Raw genomic sequence first — 27248 nt, forward strand, 5'->3', positions numbered from 1 at the left:
TTTAAGAAGTATTTTTCACTGGGTTATTGTAGAAGTATGGATGTTTGGGATGTTATGTTTATCACTAATGCACTATACATTGAACATTTTAACAAATGTGACCCCAAATCAACTGTACTGTATATATTGGGGTTTCATGCTAATGAGAAGGCAATGATTTATTTTGTAATATACACTATATATACAAAAGTATGTGGACACCCCTTCAAATGGATTCAGCTATTTCAGCCACACCCGTTGCTGACAGGTGTATAAAATTGAGCACAAAGCCATGCAATCTCCATAGACAAACAATGGCAGTAGAATGGCCTTACTGAAGAGCTCAGTGACTTTCAACGTGGCACTGTCTCAGAATGCCACCTTTCCAGCAAGTCAGTTCATCAAATTTCTGCCCTGTTAGAGCTTCACCGGTCAAATGTAAGTGCTGTTATTGTGAAGTGGAAACGTCTAGGAGCAAGCACAAGCTCTCAGAACGGGACCGCCGAGTGCTGATGCGCATAAAGATGTGCATAAAGATCTTCTGTCCTAGGTTGCAACACTCACTACCGAGTTCCAAACTGTCTCTGGAAGCAACGTCAACACAACAACTGTTCATCGGGAGCTTCATGAAATGGGTTTCCCGTTTCAGCATGACAATGCCCCTGTGCACAAAGCGAGGTCCATACAGAAATGGTCTAGATCAGTGTAGAATAACTTTACTGGCCTGTACAGAGCCCTGACCTTAATAACCCCATCTAACACCTTTGGGATTAATTGGAAAGCCAACTGCAAGCCAGATCTAATCGCCCAACATTTTTTTAAAATGTTTATTTAACTAGGCAAGTCAGTTAAGAACAAATTCTTATTTTCAATGACAGCCTAGGAACAGTGGGTTTACTGCCTTGTTCATGGGCAGAACAACAGATTTTTACCTTGTCAGCTCGGGGATTCGATCTTGCAACCTTCCGGTTACTAGTCCATTGCTCTAACCACTAGGCTACCTGACCTGACCTGACCTCACTAATGCTCTTGTGGCTGAATGGAAGCAAGTCCCCGCAGCAATGTTCCAACATCTAGTGGAAAGCCTTCCCAGAAAGGTGGAGGCTGTTATAGCAGCAAAGGGGGGACCAACTCCATATTAATGCCCATGATTTTGGAATGAGATGTTCAACAAGCAGGTGTCCACATACTTTTGTAGTGTAGTGTAGTGTATGAACCAATATGTACCACTACCAACGTGTATAATAAGGTAATAATAAGGTAACTACTGTATGCTATGCCATAAGTATACTAGAGAGAGAGAGAGAGAGGATGACAGTCTAGTTGGTAAACAGGCAGCAGGCAGAGCTTTGTATTGAGTGGATGATTTAACAGAGAGCAGTGGCTTCTCAGGCTGACAGGCTCATCTGAACTGGATCTCTGGGAGAGAGGAGATCTAGACTGGGTGCCATGCTAATCAGCTCCTCTGTCTCTCTGTCTTTATTCAGAACACAGACAGCCTTTATACTCCAGTACACACAGGCAACACTGTATGAGCACTGGAGAGGCAGAGAGATATAGTGCACAACCCTGTAATATTAAATAAGACAACCACTAGGCAAACCTTCGTCCCCCAGTATGCCTAAGAGTTTATCTAACATGGTTCCTCTAAAATTAATTACAACATTTGTACACAGTGGTTTTCTATATTCTCTCTCCACTACCCTTATTTTCTCTCTCCTGAGCTATTTTGTGTGTTTTGTTTGCCCAGGAGCGAGATAAGTTCTATATGTCTCGTATTGTGGTGCTGGAGCTTCTACAGGCTCTGAAGTTCAAGTCTCCTCTACCCGATACTAACCTGCTACTGCTTGTCCAGGTAAACAGTAGTACAATCAAATCTACTTGTGGAAAATACTTTAACTCCAAAGTACCTAAGATGACTTTGCATATTTATTTATGTTAACTGCATCCGTGTATGTTGTCAGTTTGTTTGTTCAGATATTGGTACGAGGCTAGCAGAGTCTACTGTTCTCTCAAAGCACATGATCTCATCTCTTCCAGGGGTAAGACAGTACATCATACATTACATTGGTTCTATGGGTCCCTTTATGATGACCTAATGAAACCAAATGAGATACAGATATTGTCCATTTGATTGTTGCACTATTCTCTCTGTCTTTTTCAGTGCACGACAGCAGCAATGGAATGCATGAGGCAATACATCAGTGAACTTCTAGACTTCATAGCGGATATGCACACACTGACCAAACTAAAAGTGAGTTTCCTCCTCATTCACCTATCTTACATAAGTATCACCTCCAGCCATCTTGTCATGTGGGTGGGTGCTTATATTTGTCCTATTTCACACATGTACAAGTGTGTATTATACGCAGGTGTGAATTAGATATTTTTTTGCGTATCCCAACTCTCCCTGAGACACCTTCGGAGAGTGGTGTCACTGCCAGGCCCTAGTCATGTGACCTATCCTGTGATCATGTGACACTCTCCAGAGCCATATGAAGGCGTGTTGTCAGCCACTGCACGAGGACACATTCGGAGGGAACCTGAAAGTGGGCCTGGCACAGGTAGCTGCCATGGAGATCAGCAAAGGCAATCACCGTGACAACAAGGCAGTGATCCGTTATCTGCCCTGGCTCTACCATCCCCCGTCCGCCATGCAGCAGGGGTGAGAGGCACAGACAGTTACAGCACAGATGTCACTTTCAGTGATCTCACTATTTATAACCATGAAGATAGAACTATATGTCATAAATGGTATAGCAGACTTGATCAGTTAGATTTCTGTAGTTTTTAGTGGAATGCTATCAGTAGAAGTACTTCTATACGACATTACAATACATTGGGAGTCTAATAAGACTGTAATGTATGCTCAAAAAGTGTTTAACCTCTGTCCTCTCCCTAGACCTAAGGAGTTCATTGAATGTGTGTCCCACATCCGCCAGCTGTCCTGGCTGCTCCTGGGCTCCCTGACCCACTATGCCCTGCACCAGGGCTCCACCTCCTGTATGCCCATCCCCCTGGACGCTGGCTCACACATCGCTGACCACCTCATCGTCATCCTCATCGGCTTCCCTGAACAATCCAAGGTCTGGACAATGTCTAAATGTTATATGCATAAATGTTGAAGTAAATGCTACGTAAACGTATGAAGATTTTATTTGTCCTCCCTCAACCGAAGTCTAGGATAAGATAAAGACCAAAGTGCCACTGACCTCTCTCTTCTTTCCATCCTCTGTCTGCAGACGTCAGTGCTGCACATGTGCTCCCTGTTCCATGCCTTCATGTTTGCCCAGCTGTGGACCATCTACTGTGAGCAGTCGGCGGCCACTCCGGCCCTGCAGAACCAGAATCAGACAGAGTTCTCCTCCAACGCCATCCTGACCGGCCTGGAGTTCTGGAGCCGCGTCACACCCAGCATCTTGCAGCTCATGGCCCACAACAAAGTGGTGAGGAAGATCCACACGCTTATCTCTCTGTCAGCTGCAAGAGGGGGTGGGCTGGAAATAGGATGTGCATGGAGATATGTGCAACAGTTGAATATGAAATGTAGAGCCAGGCTATTGTCACCTCGGCAAACTACTACCCAGATTTTGATAGTTGTAAATGTGGCAGAGGAGTTGGCTAAAGCACAAACAGATCCTTGTTGTGTCTGACAGGACATTGCTGTTATGTAAGGCCGGGATTCAATCCAATTGCGCTTTGTCCACAATGCACGTTTTAAAGGCAATGTTCCTGCGTTCGCGGAGACCACATTCACGGTAAACATCGGCCCAATCGGAAATAACCTTTAAAGCATTGTCCAAATACACAGTCAGATTGAATCCCGGCCTAAGAATCTGCTTTGCCATGATATATTTTGATTCATATTTGGAAGCGGGGTGATCATAAATCATGTTCTGATCCCTTGCAGTAATACAAATGTGTTATTTCTAACTTCCCAAGATGGTGGAGATGGTGTGTCTACATGTCATTAGCCTGATGGAGGCTCTACAAGAATGCAACTCAACTATCTTTGTGAAGGTAAGGGGGGCATTTACACACAATTTCCCCAAACATTTGATTTGACACTTTATTTTGCCTCTTCATGTTGCTTTCTATTTCAACTCAAAATTCTCCTCTTCTCTCCATCAGTTAATACCTATGTGGTTGCCCATGATTCAATCTAACCTAAAGGTAAGAGTTAAATTGCAATTCAAATATGATTTGTATTATGTTTATATATGGATATAGATGCTCAAATTGTCTTCAGAACAAAAAACTCTCACCCTGTCCCATGCAGCACCTGTCTGCAGGGCTACAGCTGCGGCTGCAGGCCATCCAGAACAGAGTGAACCACCAGTGTGTGCAGGGCCAGGCGGCTGGGGCCCTGCCCTTCGCCCTGCGCAAGTGGCTGCAGTGCACACAGTTCAAGATGGCCCAGGTGGAAATCCAGTCATCCGAGGCTGCCTCACAGTTCTACCCCATGTGACCTGCCCACCTCTCACTATGGGAGATCCTCCAAGACCCAGTCCTCCTCAGGACCAGCATGCATCTGTTTGCTGCCTGCCTGACCATAAACATCAGGAAGTCGACTCCTGCATAAACTGACTCTCGCCGTCTTAAGACACTGCTTCCGACGTAATCATCTTCAGCACCTTCTAAACTTTGTATATCTATACTATTCTTTGGTGCAATGAAAGGATAGGTGAGTACAGGTTGGGCAGGTGTGCAGATGTAGGGGGATCACAGTTCTGTAGATAGCAGGTTAGGTGTCCAACATGCTGTGTGCTGCATCAGAGGTTAGAACAGATGGAGAGAATATATAGCAGCAGATGATAGTCTGGATGAGGAATGCTGAAGCTCAGACTTGTTCACTTGGTGATTCTCATGGTCTATATCGTTATGTTCAGTTGCTTGGTTGCAAGCCTGATAAAAATAATAAAATCAAGACACATTTTCTAAATCTTGTCTCTGTCATTTCTACAGAGGACAGTTAAAGTGCACAAAGTGTGATATGATTGCACATCTGCACAGTAACTACTACAGTATATCTTCACTAAGGTTTATGGGAAAACTAAATGACTGCAAGAGGATCTGTTAAACCCAAAGACTGTATAGGAACCACCCATATCCTAGCTCAGAAGAAACCAATAGCAATCATACTATATATCTTATCAGTAAATCCAATTAGACTTTAGAGCTCCTGTCTCACCTCTTCCTCTGCTCAGTTCCAACAGGTTGCCTCTCGCCATCAGAGCCCAGATCGATCAGACACAATGTGGGTTGCAGTAGCAACAGAAGCAGCAGCGTTGTAACTCGATCAGGATGAAACCAAACAGGGGAGGTAAACAAGACAAGCTAGTCCGTGTTGACCGCCCCCTGTAGAGCCTAGCCATCATTTCCCACAGACATGGACCAAATACAGTTACCTCTGGTCTAATGTGGTTTGTCATGATAAAGCATTGTTGTGGAATCTAATCACATTATGGAAAGGGCACTTGTCAGGTAATACCACGCCACATGAGAGCTGGACTATACCGTATATTTAAATCAAAGCTTGATCTCACTCACTTTTTTTCTCTACATTGTTTCCCCTTTATTTTCAAGTTGAATTAAAAAGCTATTTAATGCCATGGTTGTCGGACACAAAAGGAAAACAAGCAGGGTAGAATTAGATGAGTCCTGTAGAATGTATCATATTTCATAACTTCTCTACGCCTGCACTTTGTAAAGGGATCCTATGAGAGGCGTGTGTCAAATGAGTCACCAGCTTTAAGTGCTGTCTGACGGTGGCAACTGCTGGCAGATGCAGCTCCGGTGCAAGGGGATTTCACTTGATTAAACACACACACACACACACACACACACACACACACACACACACACCACACACACACACACACACACACACACCACACCCACACACACACACACAACACACACACACACACACACACACACACACACACACACACACACACACACACACACACACACACACACACACACACACACACACACACACACAGGTGACTCCATCAATCTCTGTGCTTGGCTCATCAAATAGCCTCTCTGCAACAGTGTTCCTGTGTGTGTGTGTGTGTTTAATCAAGTGAAATCCCCTTGCACCGGGGCTGCATCTGCCAGCCGTTGCCACCGTCATGATCGTTTGAACTTGCAGCTCTTTTTTAAAGAACCTCTCTTATTAGCAGCTGCTTATCTAATCAATGTCCCACAGGTACCCAGCACTCTCCCTGCCTGCCGGCCTGCCTCCTCCTGGAGGACCGTATGGGAGCACTGACCTGATGAGCAGGCAGTTGGAGATCTAGTGGGTAATTAATGCTGACCAAGGGCTCTCAGGCAGAGAGTGTCCCCAGAGCAAGCAGCCCTAGATTGCGAAGGTCAGCTTTGAGACACACACAGCAGCATGGACATGCATGGATTTCCCCTGATATAAAGGGTAGCCTGTTTACTGCTCAACAGCAAACAGTTCCGCCTTGAGCTAACAGCCACAAATAAGAGACACACAGAAGCACTCACTGGATGTCTAATAACAATTAAAAACTGGGTGGTTTGAGCCCTGAATGCTGATTGGCTAACAGCCGTGGTATCAGACTGTATACCACTGGTATGACAAAAAAAATATTTTTACTGCTCTAATTAAGTTGGTAACCAGTTTATAATAGCAATAAGGCACCTCGGGGGTTTGTGGTATATGGCCAATAAACCACAGCTAAGGGCTGTATCCAGGTACTCCGTGTTTCGTCGTACTTAAGAACATCCCTTAGCCTTGGTATATTGGCCATATACCACACCCCCTCGTGCCTTATTGCTTAAGTATATACTCATATATAACCAATAGTGCAAGTGTCCTCTGATTGGTCATAAACTGTCAATAGCACATAAGAAGCCTAAACTCTTGTAATGATAGAAACGATCTAAGACCACAATAGCTATATTACTGTCAAGAATGGATCGAATTTGCTGCTAAACAAATAACAAGGTGATTATTTTCCCATTTACCCTGTTGGAATACATTGTATTTTATCTGGGCGAGCCACACAGAGCTTGTTGAGATAGAGAGCATCCCTGGCCTTCATCTTCAGGCCTGTCAGATCTTTTTTATTACAGAGCAACTCAGAGTGCCCTGGCTGGACAATGCATGAATGTTTAAATTGCCCAGAGTGTCCCATGGCATTATCATCAAGTGGCACATCTAAAGCAGGAGAAGGCAGACTAGTGTATGGTCTCTCATTCCCATTCCTCTCTCCCTCTCTACATGGCTCAGCTTGGACCCTGCTGGATTTCTCCCCCTCTGAAGTGGTTGTGTTTCTAATGGTTTCTTTTTTTAAAGGAGGAAAATTCTCAAGAATATGGACTAATTGATTCCTTGATGACCTACCAGAGCCCATAGCTTTTCCCAATTCTATTATCTATTGACAACATTTATGAGGAGAGTACATATTCCCAGATTGTGTGATTTGGGTTTGTCAGCTGCTCTATTCACCCATGTGTCACAATGGCCAGAGTGGTAGCAGAGCAGAAGTGGCTGACCAGTCCTATGTACATAATGTAGTCTGTGTACAGAGATTGGGCCGTGCCAAGACCCTGACATCAAAAGAACCCCAGTGGCCCACAAGTTATCCTGTTTGCATGACCGATCCCCAGGGAGATGGCCGTGTTTGATAATAGCTGTTCATTAAAAATGAACAGTGTGAGACAGACTGAGAACACGTCCTGTACACAGGGGGAGCCCAGAAGAAGACCAGCACAGAGCTCTCTGAGACACGGAGAGGAGAGGCACCATGGGTACAGGCAAAAAAAAAAAAACTTTATCATTAACACACACTGGCTTTATCAATGTTGTACTGTACGCCATTCAATTAAACCATGTTCTAATTTTGTCTCTCCTTTTGATGCTTATGTGATAAGACTATAGGCCTGTCATTCTGTTCACTTTTATTTACAACTGAAAAAGTCAGCAATTAAATCAACTGAATGAACATTATCGATGTATACATGGGACTCTATGTATCCTTTTGGTATATAATGCATCAATTGTGCAATAACTTTCATTGCCAAATATACATGAATGGCTTGCTCCATAAACATGATAACATTGATTTAATTCTAATTGGTAGCACATTGTTTAATTTCTACTATGTATAAACATATTTTCTGTTACACTGTACATGTAATTAACAGTCCAGAAGGCAGATATTTTTAAATATCAATATTTACATTCATGCATCCAAGGTTATTTCCCTCAATGTACAGTATTAGCGACGTATCTTCAGTTTCTGGGTACATTATAGGTAAGATATGCTAATTCCTATGCATTTCACAATGCAAGGTCTGTGTTTACAAAATTCAACAGTAATGGAACATTTTCAGAGATACTGCCAGCCATACATGTATTGTGCTCTCTCTCACGCACACAACACGCACTAATATACAAATTAACTGCAGCTATGCCAACACGCAGCGTAATAATTGAGTGATGCTTTAAATCAACTGTGCACTGTTTATTGCAGAAGGATGTTGGGGATGCCTGCGAGTGTGAGTGCACTGAGTCACATGTTCCTTTTGTGGCCATCCTCTCTGCAATTTGATATCCAGATTAGCCTATGTTTGGAATCCCGTCCTCCACCAATCAGCATGTCAGTCCTGGGATCATGTGCACTGTTTCTATAGTGATGGGTTCTCTCCTTGCTGGGAGGTGGAACAATTAAGACTGTAAAAATCACATCAGAACACGGCAAAGGGCTTCCCACTGTCCCCCACTACCTCCCCCTGACTGTCTAACCAGTGAGATGTGACAACACAAAATGTAATACCATGTTAGTCTTGTGATAAAGAATTGAGGGGTAGAATAAGCTGCTAAAAGCATGGTCAGAAAACACACATTCACAATCTCGCATCACAGAAATCCCCATCATATTCGCGGAAGTCACAGGGGAACACAGAAAGGCATATCAAACAGCAAGAGATGAACAATTGATAGCCAAAACTCTTTGCAGATGTGTTTTCTGCATCAGTGTCTGTAGCAAATTAAAAGTGGGCTTGAAGCGTCAGACCATTAAAATGAATGATATGATTACTAAATAATTCATATAAAAAGAAAACATTTCAAATCATTAAACTGACTGAATTAAACAATAATGACATACATACGCAGACAAATGAATGAATAAATACAGTAAATAAATAAATGAACAAATTAGATAAGTAGATAAAGTTTGTCCTCAGGCTGTTCTCAGTTGTGTTGTTGGTATGGAACATAGGAACTGACTTGATCTTGTTGTTTTACTTCCCACTTGGTATGACCTGTAAATGTATGTTTTAATTGCATAGTCAGATGAGCACTATACATCTCAAACCACAGCAAGAACCTGCAACTGTGCCAGTATAACACAAATTCTGCTTTAATAAATTAAAAAGAAAAATGGTCAGATGAGAATAGATGAGACAGCCCGACCGCAGAATCCTTTTTTGCATTTTCCATAAAAACTGCGTGCACATTTTGTTCTTGATCTGGTCCTCCGCAACCTCCTATCCCATCGCAGTGCTTCAGTGTCTGTTCCTACATTGAAGTTGTCTGTAAGAAGTGTGGAGCTGTGTAGATTGACAGATTAGCAGTCAACCATTCCCCTGTCAATGACACTTCATGTCGACAATCTGCTGTTCAGTCTGGTGTAGAACTTCTCAATTCACTTTTTTACTCATTCTCTGAATCCACTTCCATGTTTAGTTTTTCTCTCTCTCTGGTTCTCGCTACTCTCCTTTATCTGGATGTTGTCTTTCATTCAGGCAACATGCTAGGAGAGAAGGAAAGGTGTTAATGCATTTTTAACAGGTCAACCCCCTGTTGCGTTCTAGGTAATAGGAGTTTTAGGTAGGATAGGGTGGATAGTGGGGGTGATGGTGATGTCACTTCCTCTTTCTGTCAGTGGACAGTCTACACCACAGTGTTGTTTGGGCCCATGGCCTTCTTGTTGCGTACACTCATGGCATACTCCCCACGACTTGTCCCGTTCTCCTCTTTCCGTAGTGGTTTCCTGCAAACAGACACAATTTATGTCAGGACAGTAAAGGGGCTTTAGTCAATTTCAGGAAAAACATAAATCATTCTACTAAAGACTGTGTCTGGTCACCTACGGAGAGGTTGGATTCCATAGGCTATTGTGTTGGAAGCACTGGTCAGCCATGCTCTCTAATAAGCTGAACATTAAAAGGTCACATTACTCTCAGAGCCATGAAAGTAAAGACGAGATACAAATCAAACAGAAGAGTTGGATGTGGCATTTAGACACACTCTCCATTGATGGTGGATTATATGTTGTTTTACCTCAGAAGAGCTTGTTATGTATACATTGGACACAGAAGAAATACTGCTCGGGTTTCAATTCAAACCCACCCTAATACAGTAATACTCTATGTGAGATTCTCTAACTCTGGTTATGCTGTAATGCTACCTTTTCTGTGATTTAGATACACTCTCCATTGATGGTGGTGAGCCATATTCTGGATAAAAACAAGCCGAAGCACATGATCCTCCACTGTAATTGGTCTGTGAAAAGCAGTATCCTTCAACACAAGACCTTTTCATGCATCCCTCAGTGCTTTTGTGGTTATTATATTTGTCCAGTGTACTGTGTCTTCTATGCCGACCCCTTCAGCTGCTCCCCTCTGTCCAGGCTTATATAACCCAGAGACAGATCTGAATACAGTCAGTACAGTCATTGTCCCACTCAATACTGTACACAGCCTTCAGTGGCACAGGGGGCCCTTAAGCTACATCTCAGGTCAGTGTCTCCTTCCCTCTCTTCTTAAAGCCACAGCTGGCTAGTCTTACCTGGCAGACAGTCATTCTCAGTTTAATCCACAAATGCTATGTCCACAACAAACCTTTTTCATTTTTGCATTTATATATTGTATATTGTTTTTTTGTGGTATGGTTTTTATATATAAGCCCTTGGGCTTCCAACCGCACCTGCACACCGTATTTTTAAAAAAAAAAAGAGAAAAAAGATGTATTGTTGTTTATCACTTAGTTCTGTTGGTGCAAATAAACTAAACAAATCATCAACAACAAATGCTATGTCTTCTTGTAAAAAGAGCATGTTTAATCTCCATGGTTAATGTTCTGTGTTAATGTCTCTGAACCCATTCCCTCTTTCCAGTACTAACTTAGAAACACTTAACTTGGAGTCACTCATTAGTATAACTGAATAGTCACTAATGAGTACTCAGTAGCTTCCTTTCTAGCTTCCTGTCTGGGGGTGACCGTTGGCTTCCTAAATCTCAGGCAAGGTTACCCATCACACGAGACAGTGATAGTGACTCATTGCACTTCCTGTGCTTTCTGTAAATGTGTCCTGTAGTGCCGGACGGTGGTGGTGGTGATGGCTAGACAGAAGCCAGCCCTGCTGATAAACAGACGCTGTGTTCTCCCTCTGGGACAACCTGCTTGGGAGAGGAAACTCCTGGGTCCAAGTGTACCAATGCATCCTGCTGGGACATGATTTGCTACTGCTGGGGTGTATGTGTGTGCGTGCATGCATGTGTTCGTGATTGGAGGTAGCTAGGGGAGATGGGATACACCAGACTTCGCCACTGCAGTCTCCACAGACCACTAAAGAGGTGTTTTAACATTCTCAAAAGGCACTGACCTAGTCTCTAGTCAATGATCAATGTTTTTCTAGCAGGCCACCATAGAGGGCAGGGTGTTTGGGCCTCACAGCAACCTCTCCCCAGGCCTTCAATAATAGATGTCATGCTGTTGACACGTGGCAGGTGGCTACACAACACTTCACAGGTCAGATTCATTTCAGATTTCATATCAAAGCTGTGCAATCGCAGCACACATCCGTTTGAAGTTTGGGGAAGGGATAATGTTGAGGTTGGGACATGTGTTGAGCTGTTTACAGTTATTCTCATCCCATCAGGATATTAGAGGAACAATCTACTGTTCATAGACCCCTCACATAGTGGTTTTCACTTTTCACTGTTTTGAAAGTGGTTGTGGTAATTAAATATCATAAAACCATAATAGATAACATACTATGTAATATATTTATTACAGATACAGCTTCCTCATTAAATCTTTCCCTAACTGAATGGTTATGGTGGATTTACCCTGAACACAAACTGTCCTGATTTATCCTCCTTGTTGGACAGAAATCCCTGAGGACCAAGTAGTTGAGAAAACCCGGAACAGATTCATTAGTATGTTATCTTGTTGTGGTGTTTAGACTCCCTGCATTGCTGACAACATGGACTGCAGCATCATGTCGGCGGTTTGGATAGCACCGCACTGTCACACAGCGTGGCTGAATCTTCCTCTCTATGCTCACTAACAGCAGCTCCCCTGACGCTACAAACCTAATTCAATTGAATGGAATGGGTTTCGTCGAACCTCATTCACTCTGGCAGATGACTGGCGGAATAAGATTATGAGACAAAAAAACAAAAGGCTGAATGTCTGCAGCCCGAGCTAAGGGACGGCCGGGGCTTACAGAGATAGCTCCTCTAGAGTCTGTGCTGCTGGGGCCTTGGGAAAGCCCTGACCACTGAGGGGCCGGAAGGGCTATATATAACAGGCTCTGTTTTTCTCACTGACAAACCCACTATCACATTGTTATTGACAAAGACATCCAATTACTGCGGTTTCACAGCTTTGGTAGACAACATCCGTATCTGTTCCTGTATCTTTCCTCTATCTGGCTGTTTCTCTCTCACACTCAGCCAGAGAGGATGCATGATTATAGCACCAGTGACAATTTTCAAATCAATATTTTCTATTTTTAATTTCCTCAGTTTCCTCAGACTGCTTTTTCATTGGCTCAGGACTAATGAGTATTCAATGTGGGCAATCAGACTGGACCTTAGAGAGTTTTTCCCTCCTCACTCAGTCAGAGGGGATGGAGGCTTGGTGTTTCACATATTCTGCAGTCACAGAGCCCACTTCCATCAGAGCTTCAGGACACGACCTGCTTGCATGTATAAAAGATGTGGCCTGCGACTGAATGACTGCGCAAATTAATTCATAAATAATGACTTGGGTTTGAGGCTACAGCGGCCCATATTGCAACAACACTTTCCTGCCATCGCTGCATTAAAAAAGGTGCCCCTTGGCGACAGAGGGGGCTGGAGAATTGCCATAATGAATTCCTGAGCCAACCGCCCATTAGTTCCACTGCCTGACTTTGCCTGTTTGTCGTTTGAGAAAAGTAGAAATATAATCCTGAGGAAAGACATATGTAGCATCCACTCTTTACACAGTTTTATGATTAACAATTTGATGTCTTCAAACAATGTGCAGAAACGTATCTACAGCTGTGTCTGTATGCATTTCTTTGCGCACATTCATATCTTCTTTAGTAACACTGTCTGTTAGCATGTGTTTGTGTGTTTATCATGCGTGACTGTGTCCAGCACCTTGCTCAGTATATGTGTGTTTTTAAGTGTCTGAACGCGTGTGTCTGGGTGCCTGTGTGACACACTGTGCTGCCTGAATGTCAGACAGGGAATTGGGTCTTGGTTGTGCTGCAGGCTAAAACCCCACATGGCCTTTCCTTTGATGAACCAATCGAAACAGTACACATCTTCTCTATGGCGAGAGGGACAGGGGTCATGGGCTTTCTCCGGTAACCCATCTTGCCTTTACTTTCACAAACATTCAGCTGGTAGTCTAAAAAGCTCTGTACAATTACACAATTGAAAAATCCGCCCACTCCGAGAAATAGAACACGCCGGAACGGCTCATAGGAGCAGGAGCCTATCTCCTGTTTCTGTAGCGTGAGGCAACTTGATGTACAAGTACATCCCCTAGACAGGAAGCTAGTCTATCGCAGGGCCTTACCCACAATCCATCTCCTTAATGCTTAACGTCAAGTTAACAAACAGATCACTGACCATTTCGAATCCCACCGACCTTCTCCGCTATGCAATCTGGTTTCCGAGCTGGTCATGGGTGCACCTCAGCCACGATCAAGGTCGTAAACGATATCATAACCGCCATCGATAAGAGACAATACTGTGCAGCTGTATTCATCGACCTGGGCAAGGCTTTCGACTCTGTCAATCACCACATTCTTATCGGCAGACTCAACAGCCTTGGATTCTCAAATGACTGCTTCGCCTGGTTCACCAACTACTTCTCAGTTAGAGTTCAGTGTGTCAAATCGGTGATTCTCTGATCCACCTCTACGCAGACGACACGCCACCATTCTGTATACTTCTGGCCCTTCTTTGGACACTGTGTTAACTAACCTCCAGAGGAGCTTCAATGCCATACAACTCTCCTTCCGTGGCCTCCAACAGCTCTTAAACGCAAGTAAAACTAAATGCATGATCTTCAACCGATCGCTGCCCACACCATGCCCGCCCCTCCAGCATCACTACTCTGGACGGTTCTGACTTAGAATATGTGGACAACTACAAATACCTAGGTGTCTGGTTAGACTGTAAACTCTCCTTCCAAACTCACATTAAGCATCTCCAATCCAAAATTAAATCTAGAATCGGCTTCCTATTTCGCAACAAAGCATCCTTCACTCATGCTGCCAAACATACCCTCATAAAACTGACTATCCTACCGATCCTTGACTTCGGCGATGTCATTTACAAAATAGCCTCCAACAATCTACTCAGCAAATTGGATGCAGTCTATAACAGTGCCATCTGTTTTGGCACCAAAGCCCCATATACTACCCACCACTGTGACCTGTATGCTCTCATTGGCTGGCCCTCGCTTCATATTCGTCACCAAACCCACTGGCTCCAGGTCTTCTATAAGTATTTGCTAGGTAAAGCCCCGCCTTATCTCAGCTCACTGGTCACCATAGCAGCACCCACCCATAGCAAGCGCTCCAGCAGGTATATCTCACTGGTCACCCCCAAAGCCAATTCCTCCTTTGGCCGCCTTTTCTTCCAGTTCTCTGCTGCCAACGACTGGAACGAACTGCAAAAATCACTGAAGCTAGAGACTCATATCTCCCTCACTAACTTTAAGCACCAGCTGTCAGAGCAGCTCACAGATCACTGCACCTGTACATAGCCCATCTGTAAATAGCCCATCCAACTACCTCATCCCCATACTGTTATTTATTTTGCTCCTTTGCACCCCAGTATCTCTACTTGCACACTCATCTTCTGCACATCTATCACTCTAGTGTTTAATTGCTATATTGTAATTTTCTTGCCACTATGGCCTATTTATTGCCTTAGTAACTCTGTGTTGTTGTTTGTGTTGCACTGCTTTGCTTTATCTTGGCCAGGTCGCAGTTGTAAATGAGAACTTGTTCTCAACTAGCCTACCTGGTTAAATAAAGGTGAAATAAAAAATAAATAAAATTTAACAAAATGCTGAATGATGATCATTTGGTTATTCCCTGTAAAATTATAAATATACATTTCAATCTGACTTCCTTCATGGTGATAGCTGCATTGTGTAACATTATGTATGACAAACAGTACAGTATTGATGAGTGACAGTGTAATGACTCTTACAGTGTAATGACCTATTCCATTTCCCTGACCTTTGAACTCCCTTTGACCCAACATACTTTTTTGTGTATTCTGAATGGATGTAGGCTATAAGAATGTCACCACAGTCTCTTCCATGCCAATCGCTTTGACAGCTAACCAACATACCTCTTTATGGCCTTGTAGCAGATGATCATGGCTGAAAGGAGGAAAACAGCTGAGGCACAGCCCACTGTCCCAAGCACTATGATCTCCATCCACCACGGCCTCAACAGGGGCAGAAGGGACTCAACTACTGGGAGGGAAGAGAAGAGGAGGAGGACAGGGGGTAAAGAGAGAGGGGGAGAGGACAGGGTAAAGAGAGAGGGGAGGCGAACCAGGGTGAAGAGTGGTGAGACAGGGAGAGAGGTGAGGACAGGGGGTAAAGAGAGAGGGGGAGGAACAGTGGGGTAAAGAGAGAGGGGGGGACAGGGGGTAAAGAGAGAGGGAGAGAACAGGGGTAATGTGAGAGGGGAGGGGGGGACAGGGGGTAAAAGAGGGGAGGAAGGGGGTAAAGAGAGAGGGGAGTGACAGGGGGTAAAAAGAGAGAGGGGGAGGGACAGGGGGTAAAGAGAGAGGGGGAGGACAGGGGTAAAGAGAGAGGGGGAGGACAGGGGTAAAGAGAGAGGGGGGACAGGGGGTAAAGAGAGAGGGGAGAACAGGGTAAGATGAAGGGATGAAGCGGTAAAGAGAAGGATGGCAGGGGTACAGAGAGAGGGAGGACAGGGGTAAAGAGAGGGGGAGAGGACAGGGTAAAGAGAGAGGGGGAGGACAGGGTAAAGAGAGAGGGAGGGGACAGGGTGGTAAACGAGGAGAGGGGGAGGACGGGGTAGAGGGGGCGGGTAAAGAGAGAGGGGGAGACAGGGGTTAAAGAAGAGAGGGGGAGGACAGGGGGTAAAGAGAGAGGGGGATGGACAAAGGGAGAAAAAGACACAGTAGTTTCATTTTTCAAACATCATTAGCATTCTAACAGCATCAGCACTTGGCCGCTTATCGAGATTAGGTTATCATGCAAACTGCTTTAGCCTAGATACTGTGTTTGTTCTATGTATTACATCATAACTGCTTCATAGACAGCCATTATAGCTTAAGATAGCATGATGAAAGCTCATCATTAATGCAGCTCAACCACCGTCCATGTTGTAAATCAACTTGCTGAATAAAAATGTATTGATTCTCAGAAACCTTGTATTACTATATCATTAAGTGCGGAAGACGCATTTCAGTTGAATGCATTCAGTTATTACACCATTATTACACCACACCATTACACCATAAAGCTCTGGATCTGATTTGCTTCCTAAATCTGGGTAGCAGGGTGGTGCTCACCTGTTCTAAGGTTCAATGTTCAGAGATATCTAACCCTGCTCCATGAATCATTTAAAATGCAGTCAGTCTTTATTACAAAAGCACTCCGTGTCCAAACGGATTTCACCTGCAGGAGCACTATGTTCTGGTCACATTATGTCTGACTGAGGGTAGAAACATGTACAAGGAGCCATGCCAGGGACATTGTATTACACTCAGTGCAGCTTAGCAACTTACAGTATCAAGAGTGTTCTCTCTCTCTCCATGGAGACCGATTTGAACTATGTGGCACTAACAATACTGCTCATTTTGACAGGAGGGAGGTTCCCAGCAATAAGCATGTCTCATTCTGTCAGAGAGGGGATATATTTGATTATATCTAAGTATGAATGTGGCTGTATTCTGGGTATAATAATCTAGATCAGGGATGGGCAACTTGATTTACATTTGTAGGAACTCAGTCAGTCTCAACTTACTGTTGAGAGTTAGAATACAAAAGGTGCAATTTCGATATTTGGTAGTGTATCAGCAGTTTCTCTCTTGTTATGTCAGTCACCGACAGTCACTCAATTAACCCATGTCAGCTAACATTTCTTATATTGGTAAGTTAGTTTAGCCAGCTATCTAAAATTGTAGTAATCATGGTCAAATTACTGACCGAGGGGCCCCCATGGATTTTGTTAGTCACTCTCATACAGATATCATATTAAGAACTGCAAACATTTCTCCCCACTTTATGGCAAAATGTTTAGGATTGCAGGAAATTAACTCTAAAACATATATTTTCTCTCTCTGCTGTCAAAAGGGCGGCCACTAAAATGTTTTGTTCACACAATTTCACTTAGGGCCCCCAAAAGGTCAGGGCTGGCTTTGACTGCATGTGTGGTATGGATGTGGGTATGTAGGCCCGCAAGCCACTGCGGCCGCTCATGATGAGTTCAGATTTTTTGTGGCCCCCACCTCCATCAAAGTTGCCCATCCCTGATCTAGGTTTACCATCCAGTAACAGAGAGAAATGCAATAATCACATACCCATGTATTTGGAGTATAGTTATGTTGTGAATGAGAGGGAGGTATTGACTCCATGGTAACACATAACCCTTAGTAATGCTGTGGAATATTCCAACACTGCATATTTATCCAGAGCAAATGACAAGGCACGTTTCTCCCCAGTACACCACGTCATGAGTCACTATGAAGGTAAAATCTCCTCTTTGCCCAACTTCGGTTTTAATCCTACGTTTTGTCAACGGATTTAATTCAGTCAGGGGTAAGGATCTACTTCCTTGTGATAAACCTCTCTCCTTTGAAAGGTCTTCTGAGCCATTTTTAGAGCACAGAGTCTTACTCAACACTGCCAATTTCCCTTATTTGAAACTTTTTGTAGATACAGTCTCTCTCATTGTCCCACTTTCATGCATACTTCATGCATATTCATGTATTATTTTGGAACCTCTGAAAACTCCAATCAGCTCCCTTATGCATCTGGCACATACCAAAACAAACAGATTTTATAGCAGCAATGATTACAGTTAAATCATTTAGAAAAGGAGTACGCCTTTCATTTATTCAGAAAACTCTCACTAAGGCCAGATGATACATGCTTTGCCTCCCTCCCAATACATAAACAACATAAATAAGGGCCTACTTCCAAACCTACCATAGGCTATTATAAAAAGCTGCTATTTTCAAAATTTACTCTTAAAAATGAATACTTATTTTGCTGGGGCCAAGAGGTTTTCCTTCGCAGTTGTAATGGTTCTCTTCTTGTCAAACCACATAACAAACACAGACCGACATGCTGCAATGTACAGTCAGAGAATCTCATAAAATGATTCTGAGAATCTTCCATGCAGAGGCCTTGACAGCAGTCACACACACAGAGGTCTATAACCAAAGAAATAGAATAACATACATACAGACCGTAGATAACTCTCTAGATTCAGAAAAAGGGAATTACAATATGGTGAGAAGATACACAACCAATACTAGACTGTAGACCAAGTTTGCAGAAAACACCCAGTGGAAGAGTCCTGCGGTCATGATGGACATTGTGGACTCATAAATCAACAGGTGGCAGATAGGTCAGGTAAGTTAGAGACACAGTGGTCAATTAAAGCCCTATCTATATATTCATAGATGCCTCACGTGGTGATGCAGAATGAAAAGAGGCTGAGTTGAGTTGACCAAATCTGAGTTGACCAAACAGAGGAAATAATTTAAGCTGATTGATTGAACCCGTTCCACTGCTGTCTGTCGAGCATCTGATGAAAGAGTGCTCCTCCTTACTCTCAGCATGAAGTCTTCTGGCTGACTGATTTTTAACAGTCTCAGTTGTGACCTGGGATGACTGCACCAGCAATGCCTGTCCCATATTTCATAGCTTCTCATTACAGTATTCATGACAACATACAAATCATATCAACTGTCATATTAACAAACTATCCTCCTTTCCACCATCGCAATGTCATACACTGATTCATATAGTTGATACAACTACTTGTCAATGACAGGATGTCACAGTTTCAGATGGATACATATCTCATGCATTAATTAAGCACTGAAGATATTGATTGAAGGAGACATGGGAGACCAGTAAGGAAGAGAAAACTTGCGTGACAACAGACACACACACGCACGCACACCAGTGCCCCCGGCTCGACTTTAAAACACAGACGGGACTGCCGCGGATAGTTCATTAGTCCCCTTATCTGTATCAAACCCCTAATTTGAATGAAAATCATCTGCTTTTTAATCAGGGGTCCCTCCAGGGAAAACCAACCACTGAGCCTGGCAGCCCAGCAGGCAGAGATATTCACATAAAACTAAACTCCCAAGGTCAAGCCAAGCATAAATTAGCCCTTGTTCAGCTGTCAAATTCTGCCGGCTCTATCACACACTCGTGTCTTCTCATAAAAGCCTTTCTACATCAACACACAACACACTCTTTCCACTACCTGGTTTTAAATTATTCTCCCCTAAGCCTGCTCTTTTCTGAGAGGAGATATACTTTATTCCACTATAGATGCTGTACTATAGATGCACTGTACTGCAACATGCTAGCAAGACATTTAAAGTGAAACGGTTTAGGTAGATACAGGCACTGGCAGTGAGACAGTTGTGAGTGAAACAGGTGACAGTGAGACAGGAGAGTGAGACAGCAGAGCTGGTTTATGTGGTGTGAGCAGGTGTGTTGAGCCTTACCTGTGGCCAACTGTAGCCGTGGGGAGGTGGGGGAGGAGGCGGGGAGCGAAGGGGAGGGTAGCTTCTACACTCGCATGCCAGTGGCAGTGTTCGCTCCATTTCTCAGTTACAGTCTGCGAGCATTGACCTCTGGAGTCACCCTTTATGGACAGAGACAGACAGAGAGAGACAGACAGAGAGAGACAGACAGACAGACAGCACAGACAGCAGACAGACAGACAGAGACAGACATGACAGACACGACAGAGACAGACCAGAGACAGACAGACAGACAGACAGACAGACAGACAGACAGACAGACAGACAGACAGAGAGAGAGACAGAGAGACAGAGCGAGCAAGAAGAGAGAGAAATAGTTTGACTATTCATTATGCATTCAAAATTAACTTTCGTTATCCACCCCCAAAAGGCATATTTCAGAATAAGTCAGCTTTTTTATCAGTAAAAAAGGAGCGCGAGATGAGAGCTTAGAATGTTAATATACTGTAGCATAGCCTACCTGCTGCAATATGCACTGAGTACTTGTATCAGTGTATATAATGACCTGGACCATCAGTGCTTGGGCATCAGCAAACTAGATCATCATGGTTTGTGGTTTGGAAACAATAGTACCCAAGATCCTATCCATCTACTATATTGCTTCCCCAGAAGCTGCATTCATAGACATAAAGGATGGTATCATGTCTACGGCTGCAACCCTCTCCCTCAGAGAAACCACCCACCAACAGAGTGGGCAGCAGGCTGCCCCTGAGGAGTGCGTGTGGGTGGACTTGGAAACTCGAACAAATCATATTACACATGAACCCTGGCAACATCCCGCGCCTGCATAGCGGCTCACTGCTCTCTGTAGGCAGTATCACGGGCCAGGGGTTAGAATACTCATCCTCAACATAACATTCCAGATGGGAATCTATAACTCCCTCTGTGCTACTTTCCAGGAGTCTACCGTGTTCAGCCTGTGTGTGTGTGCGTTCCAATCACCAATAGCCTACTTCACATGAAAACATTGCAACAATTGACTGGGAATTACAGCTGCTTACCACTAAAAACGTATTATAGTTGATGCAATAGTGTGAGGGTGCAGAAAGGAACCAGGCACCTCAATAAACATGGCATTGTGTGTTTAAAAACGTATATATTTGATATTACGTTAAAAAAAAAGGTGACGAGCAGTTCACTCAACCAGGATCAATAGCCAGTATTATCAAAAACACAATACAGCTCCACTTAGATGTGTAATAACTCGCCATGCGTAAAATTACAAGAGCGTGTAGGCGCGCACGAACACCATACCTACCTGGCATGAGAGTAAAACCAACGAGATAATGCAATGACCGAAGAGAAGAGGCCAAAAACTTAAAGTAAATGGTATTAGATCTTGGACCAGCATTCCTCCTGCGCTCTTCTCGAAGACACTAGACAGCGTAGCGAGTAAACAAGCACGGTATGCATAGGATTTGACCGTTTGGGAAATTCTCATCCACCCTATCCAAGTCTGCGGCGATATCTGTGACTGGCGTCTCCAGAAATAGTTTATGCCATATTCATTTTGCTCTTTAATTTCCGTTGTCGGTGGCATATGACAGACAAGGAACGCAAGTGACCAAGCAATCCCAATATATAAAGTTATTTCTCTGGGCACTCAAACGTAATCCGAATCACGGCGCTATAGGTCGATGTCCAGCGCTGCGAATCCAACCGATGCTCCCTTACTCGGTGTGATGTGAGAGCGGTAGACCGGCCATAGGCTACCATACAGTCTTGCTTGTCAACATGCATGTGTGCAAATACTCAAGCCATCGAAGTTGAAGCAAACGAAGAAGAAATATCCTTACACTTATTGTCCAATACAACTCTCCAAAATAGCTGTAGCCCCTTTACACATTTCCTCAACTTATTTACTAAATATTACTTAAAGGCTATTTACAAATATGTGCAACTCTGGAGAGCAGAGCAAAGGGTTAAACCGATGCATCCCTCTGCCTAAAGACTATAGATTAGGCGGGGAGCCTCACCGTACCATCGCGCATCCAGTGGAGTGCCCTTCCTTCCAGTGCAGTCATATTTGACTGCAAGTAGGCTATTCTCGAATCGCACGAACGGTAGGAAAAGTTAAACAGACAAGAGACGTTTACCGAGACATGTAGGTCGAAATGTCCAGTATGCAAGACGAATTATATGTTACTAAAATCCGTGACACTCCATTTAGTATGTGACATGTTAGGTTACATTATTTGACCCGTTTAGTTACGTTCGATAAAACAGTAGGTTATTTAAACGAACCTTTAGCCTAACTTTAAACCCTAACCCAGCTAGTGTAAGCGACCTAACTCTTTTAGCATTAGCAACCTAGCCACCTAGCTAATGTTAGCCACAACAAATTGGAATTCATAACACATCATATGTATTGCAAATTCGTAACATATTGTACGCATTCAATCAAATCAAATTGTATTGGTAACATGCTTTGTAAAGAGCAGGTGTAGACTAACAGTGAAATGCTTACGGTCATTCCTAACAATGCAGAGAGAGAAAAAAGAGAAATAATAGACAAATAATAACAGGAGGAATAAATACACATTGAGTAATGATAACTAGGCTATATACGCAGGGTACCAGTACCAAGTCGATATATAGGGATACGAGGTAATTGAGGTAGATATGTACATATGGTAGGGATAAAGTGATGAGGCAACGGGATAGATAATGTAATAAACAGTAGCAGCAGCATATGTGATGAGTCCAAAGAGTTAGTGCAAAAAGGGTCAATGTCAAAGCTATTTGGGTGACTATTTAGCAGTCTTATGGCTTGTGGGGTAGAAGCTGTTCGTTGTCCTGTTGGTTCCAACCTTTATTTAACCAGGTAGGCTAGTTGAGAACAAGTTCTCATTTACAACTGCGACCTGGCCAAGATAAAGCAAAGCAGTGCAACACAAACAACAACACAGAGTTACACATGGAATAAACAAACATACAGTCAATGATACAATAGAAAAAGTCTATATACAGTGTGTGCAAATTAGGTAGGATAAGAGAGGTAAGGCAATAAATAGGCCAGAGTGGCGAAATAATTACAATATAGCAATTAAACACTGGAGTGATACATGTGCAGAAGATGAGTGTGCAAGTAGAGATACTGGGGTGCAAAGGAGCAAAATAAATAACAGTATGGGGATGAGGTAGTTGGATGGGCTATTTACAGATGGGCTATGTACAGGTGCAGTGATCTGTGAGCTGCTCTGACAGCTGGTGCTTAAAGTTAGTGAGGGAGACATGAGTCTCCAGCTTCAGTGATTTTTGCAGTTCGTTCCAGTCATTGGCAGCAGAGAACTGGAAGGAAAGGCGGCCAAAGGATTTTAGTTTAGTTTATTAATTCGACCATTTAAAAAAAACAAGCACACATAAAACTTAAAAGCCATACATGCACATGAATAAAATCATAGAGGATAACACAGAATAAAGTCTGGGACTTATTTCCATTGTAGTCCTCTTAGGAGGAATTGGCTTTGGGGGTGACCAGTGAAATATACCTGCTGGAGCGTGTGATATGGGTGGGTGCTGCTATGGTGACCAGTGAGCTGAGATTAGGCGGGGCTTTACCTAGCAAATACTTATAGATGACCTGGAGCCAGTGGGTTTGGCGACGAATATGAAGCGAGCTTCTACACCTGCATTGCTTGCTGTTTGGGGTTTTAGGCTGGGTTTCTGTACAGCACTTCGAGATATTAGCTGATGTACGAAGGGCTATATAAAATAAACTTGATTTGATTTGAGAGCCAGCCAACGAGAGCATACAGGTCGCAGTGGTGGGTAGTATATGGGGCTTTGGTGACAAAACGGATGGCACTGTGCTAGACTGCATCCAATTTGCTGAGTAGAGTGTTGGAGGCTATTTTGTAAATGACATCGCCGAAGTCAAGGATCGGTAGGATAGTCAGTTTTATGAGGGTATGTTTGGCAGCATGAGTGAAGGATGCTTTGTTGCAAAATAGGAAGCCAATTCTAGATTTAATTTTGGATTGGAGATGCTTAATGTGAGTCTGGAAGGAGAGTTTACAGTCTAACCAGACACCTAGGTATTTGTAGTTGTCCACATATTTTAAGTCAGAACCGTCCAGCATCACTGGACGGGAGGGTATGTGTGGGCAGCGATCGGTTGAAGAGCATGCATTTAGTTTTACTTGCATTTAAGAGCAGTTGGAGGCCACGGAAGGAGAGTTGTATGGCATTGAAGCTCGTCTGGAGGTTAGTTAACACAGTGTCCAAAGAAGGGCCAGAAGTATACAGAATGGTGTCGTCTGCGTAGAGGTGGATCAGAGAATCACCATCAGCAAGAGAGACATCATTGACATATACAGAGAAAAGAGTCGGCCTGAGAATTGAACCCCGTGGCTCCCCCATAGAGACTGCCAGAGGTCCGGACAACAGGCCCTCCGATTTGACACACTGAACTCTATCTGAGAAGTAGTTGGTGAACCAGGCGAGGCAGTCATTTAAGAAACCAAGGCTGTTGAGTCTGCCGATAAGAATGTGGTGATTGACAGAGTCGAAAGCCTTGGCCAGGTTGATGAATACAGCTGCACAGTATTGTCTCTTATCGATGGCGGTTATGATATTGTTTAGGACCTTGAGCGTGGCTGAGGTTCACCCATGACCAGCTCGGAAATCAGATTGCGAAGTAGAGAAGGTCGGTGGGATTCTAAATGGTCAGTGATCTGTTTGTTAACTTGGCTTTTGAAGACCTTAGAAAGGCAGGGTAGGATAGATATAGGTCTGTAGCAGTTTGGGTCTAGAGTATCTCCCCCTTTGAAGAGGGGGATGACCGCGGCGGCTTTCCAATCTTTGGGGATCTCAGACGATATGAAAGAGAGTTTGAAAAGGCTAGTAATAGGGGTTGCAACAATTTCGGTGGATAATTTTAGAAAGAGAGGGTCCAGATTCTCTAGCCCGGCTGATTTGTAGGGGTCCAGATTTTGCAACTCTTTCAGAACATCAACTATCTGGATTTGTGTGAAGGAGAAATGGGGGAGGCTTGGGCAAGTTGTTGTGGGGGGTGCAGGGCTGTTGACCGGGGTAGGGGTAGCCAGGTGGAAAGCATGGCCAGCCGTAGAAAAATGCTTTTTGACATTCTCAATTATCATGGATTTATCGTGGTGACAGTGTTTCCTAGCCTCAATGCAGTGGGCAGCTGGGAGGAGGTGCTCTTATTCTCCATGGACTTTACAGTGTCCCAGAACTTTTTGTAGTTTGTGCTACAGAATGTAAATTTCTGTTTGAATAGCCTTTCCTTTCCTAACTGCCTGTGTATATTGGTTCCTAACTTCCCTGAAAAGTTGCATATCGCGGGGGCTATTCGATGCTAATGCTAATGCCACAGGATGTTGTTGTGCTGATCAAGGGCAGTCAGGTCTGGAGTGAACCAAGAGCTATATTTATTCCTGGTTCTACATTTTTTGAATGGGGCATGCTTATTTAAAATGGTGAGGAAAGCACTTTTAAAGAATAACCAGGCATCCTCTACTGAAGAAATGAGGTCAATATCCTTCCAGGATACCCGGGCCAGGTCGATTAGAAAGGCCTGCTCGCTGAAGTGTTATAGGGATCTTTTGACAGTGATGAGGGGTGGTTGTTTGACCGCAGACCCATTACGAACGCAGAAAATGAGGCAGGGATCGCTGAGAACCTGGTTGAAGACAGCAGAGGTATATTTGGAGGGCAGATTGGTTAGGATGGTATCTATGAAGGTGGCCGTGTTTACGGATTTGGGGTTGTACCTGGCAGGTTCATTGATAATTTGTGTGAGATTGAGGGCATCAAGCTTAGATTGTAGGATGACCGGGGTGTTAAGCATGTCCCAGTTTAGGTCACCTAACAGCACAAGCTCTGAAGATAGCTGGGGGGCAATCAATTCACATATGGTGTCCAGGGCACAGCTGGGGGCAGAAGGTGGTCTATAGCAAGCAGCAACGGTGAGAGACTTGTTTCTGGAAAGGTGGATCTTTAAAAGTAGAAGCTCAAATTGTTTGGGCACAGACCTGGATAGTAAGACAGAACTCTGCAGGCTATCTCTGCAGTAGATTGCAACTCCGCCCGCTTTGGCAGTTCTATCTTGTAGGAAAATGTTATAGTTAGGGATGGAAATGTCAGGGTTTTTGATGGTCTTCCTAAGCCAGGATTCAGACATGGCTAGGACATCCGGGTTGGCATAGTGAGCTAACGCAGTGAATAAAACAAACTTAGGGAGGAGGCTTCTACTGTTAATATGCATGAAACCAAGGCTTTTACGGTTACAGAAGTCAACACATGAGAGCGTCTGGGGAATGGGAGTGGAGCTGGGCACTGCAGGGTGCCTGGATTAACCTCTACATCACCAGAGGAACAGAGGAGGAGTAGGATAAGGGTACGGCTAAAGGCTATAAGAACTGGTCGTCTAGTACGTTCAGAACAGAGAATAAAAGGATCAGGTTTTGCCGTGCAGTAGCAGAGAGAACAGTCTATAACTTCGGTTGCTATAGTCTTTGACCATTTAGGTCCTTCCTCTGACCACCTGGTACAGAGGTCCTGGATGGCAGGGAGCTCTGCCCCAGTGATGTACTGGGCCGTACGCACTACCCTCTGTAGCGCCTTGCAGTCAGATGCCAAGCAGTGATGCAGCCAGTCAAGATACTCTCAATGGTCCAGCTCTCGAACTTTTGGAGAATCTGAGGGCCCATGCCTGATTCTTTTCAGCTTCCTGAGGGGGAAGAGGTGTTGTCGTGCCTTCTTCGTGACTGTGTTGGTGTGTGTGGACCATGATAATTCCTTAGTGATGTGGACACCGCGGAACTTGACGCTCTCGACCCGTTCCACTACAGCACCAATAAAATGTGGATGTGGGTGTGCTCGGCCCTCCGTCTCCTGTAGTCCACGATCAGCTCCTTTGTCTTGCTGATGTTGAGGGATAGGTTGTTGTCACTGACCTCCTCCCTTATAAGTTGTCTCATCGTCGTCGATGATCAGGCCAACCATCGTCATGTCGTCAGCAAACTTAATGATAGTGTTGGAGTCAGTTGTGGTTGAACAGGGAGTACAGGAGGGGACTAAGCATGCACCCCTGAGGGGCCCCTGTGTTGAGGTTCAACATGGCAGGTGTGTTATTGCCTGCCCTCACCACCTGGGGTAACCTGTACATGATATAAAGGATACATAAACTAAAAAGACAAAACAGTTTCAGGAGTTTCTGGGTTTGCTCTTAAGTAATTATAACAATT

The 27248-nt window shown here is 44.0% G+C and overlaps 1 protein-coding gene and 1 pseudogene across 1 annotated transcript in view; one reads left to right on the top strand and one right to left on the bottom strand.

Moving 5' to 3' along the window:
• Positions 1-4921, top strand: part of LOC112070122 (protein unc-79 homolog) — a 47887-nt gene extending 42966 nt beyond the window's left edge. Inside the window, 9 exon segments of the mRNA XM_070438842.1 lie at positions 1730-1834; positions 1944-2021; positions 2144-2233; positions 2469-2644; positions 2882-3065; positions 3222-3425; positions 3922-3999; positions 4111-4152; positions 4259-4921. Of these exon segments, the coding sequence (XP_070294943.1) occupies positions 1730-1834; positions 1944-2021; positions 2144-2233; positions 2469-2644; positions 2882-3065; positions 3222-3425; positions 3922-3999; positions 4111-4152; positions 4259-4447 (1146 nt within the window). The 3' untranslated portion in view covers positions 4448-4921.
• Positions 4922-7897: 2976 nt separating this feature from the next.
• LOC112070123 (proline-rich membrane anchor 1-like) lies at positions 7898-26981 on the bottom strand (annotated as a pseudogene).
• Positions 26982-27248: the final 267 nt, after the last annotated feature.

Source organism: Salvelinus sp. IW2-2015, unplaced genomic scaffold, assembly GCF_002910315.2.
Source record: "Salvelinus sp. IW2-2015 unplaced genomic scaffold, ASM291031v2 Un_scaffold1229, whole genome shotgun sequence".
In the NCBI taxonomy this organism is placed as follows: Eukaryota; Metazoa; Chordata; class Actinopteri; order Salmoniformes; family Salmonidae; genus Salvelinus; species Salvelinus sp. IW2-2015.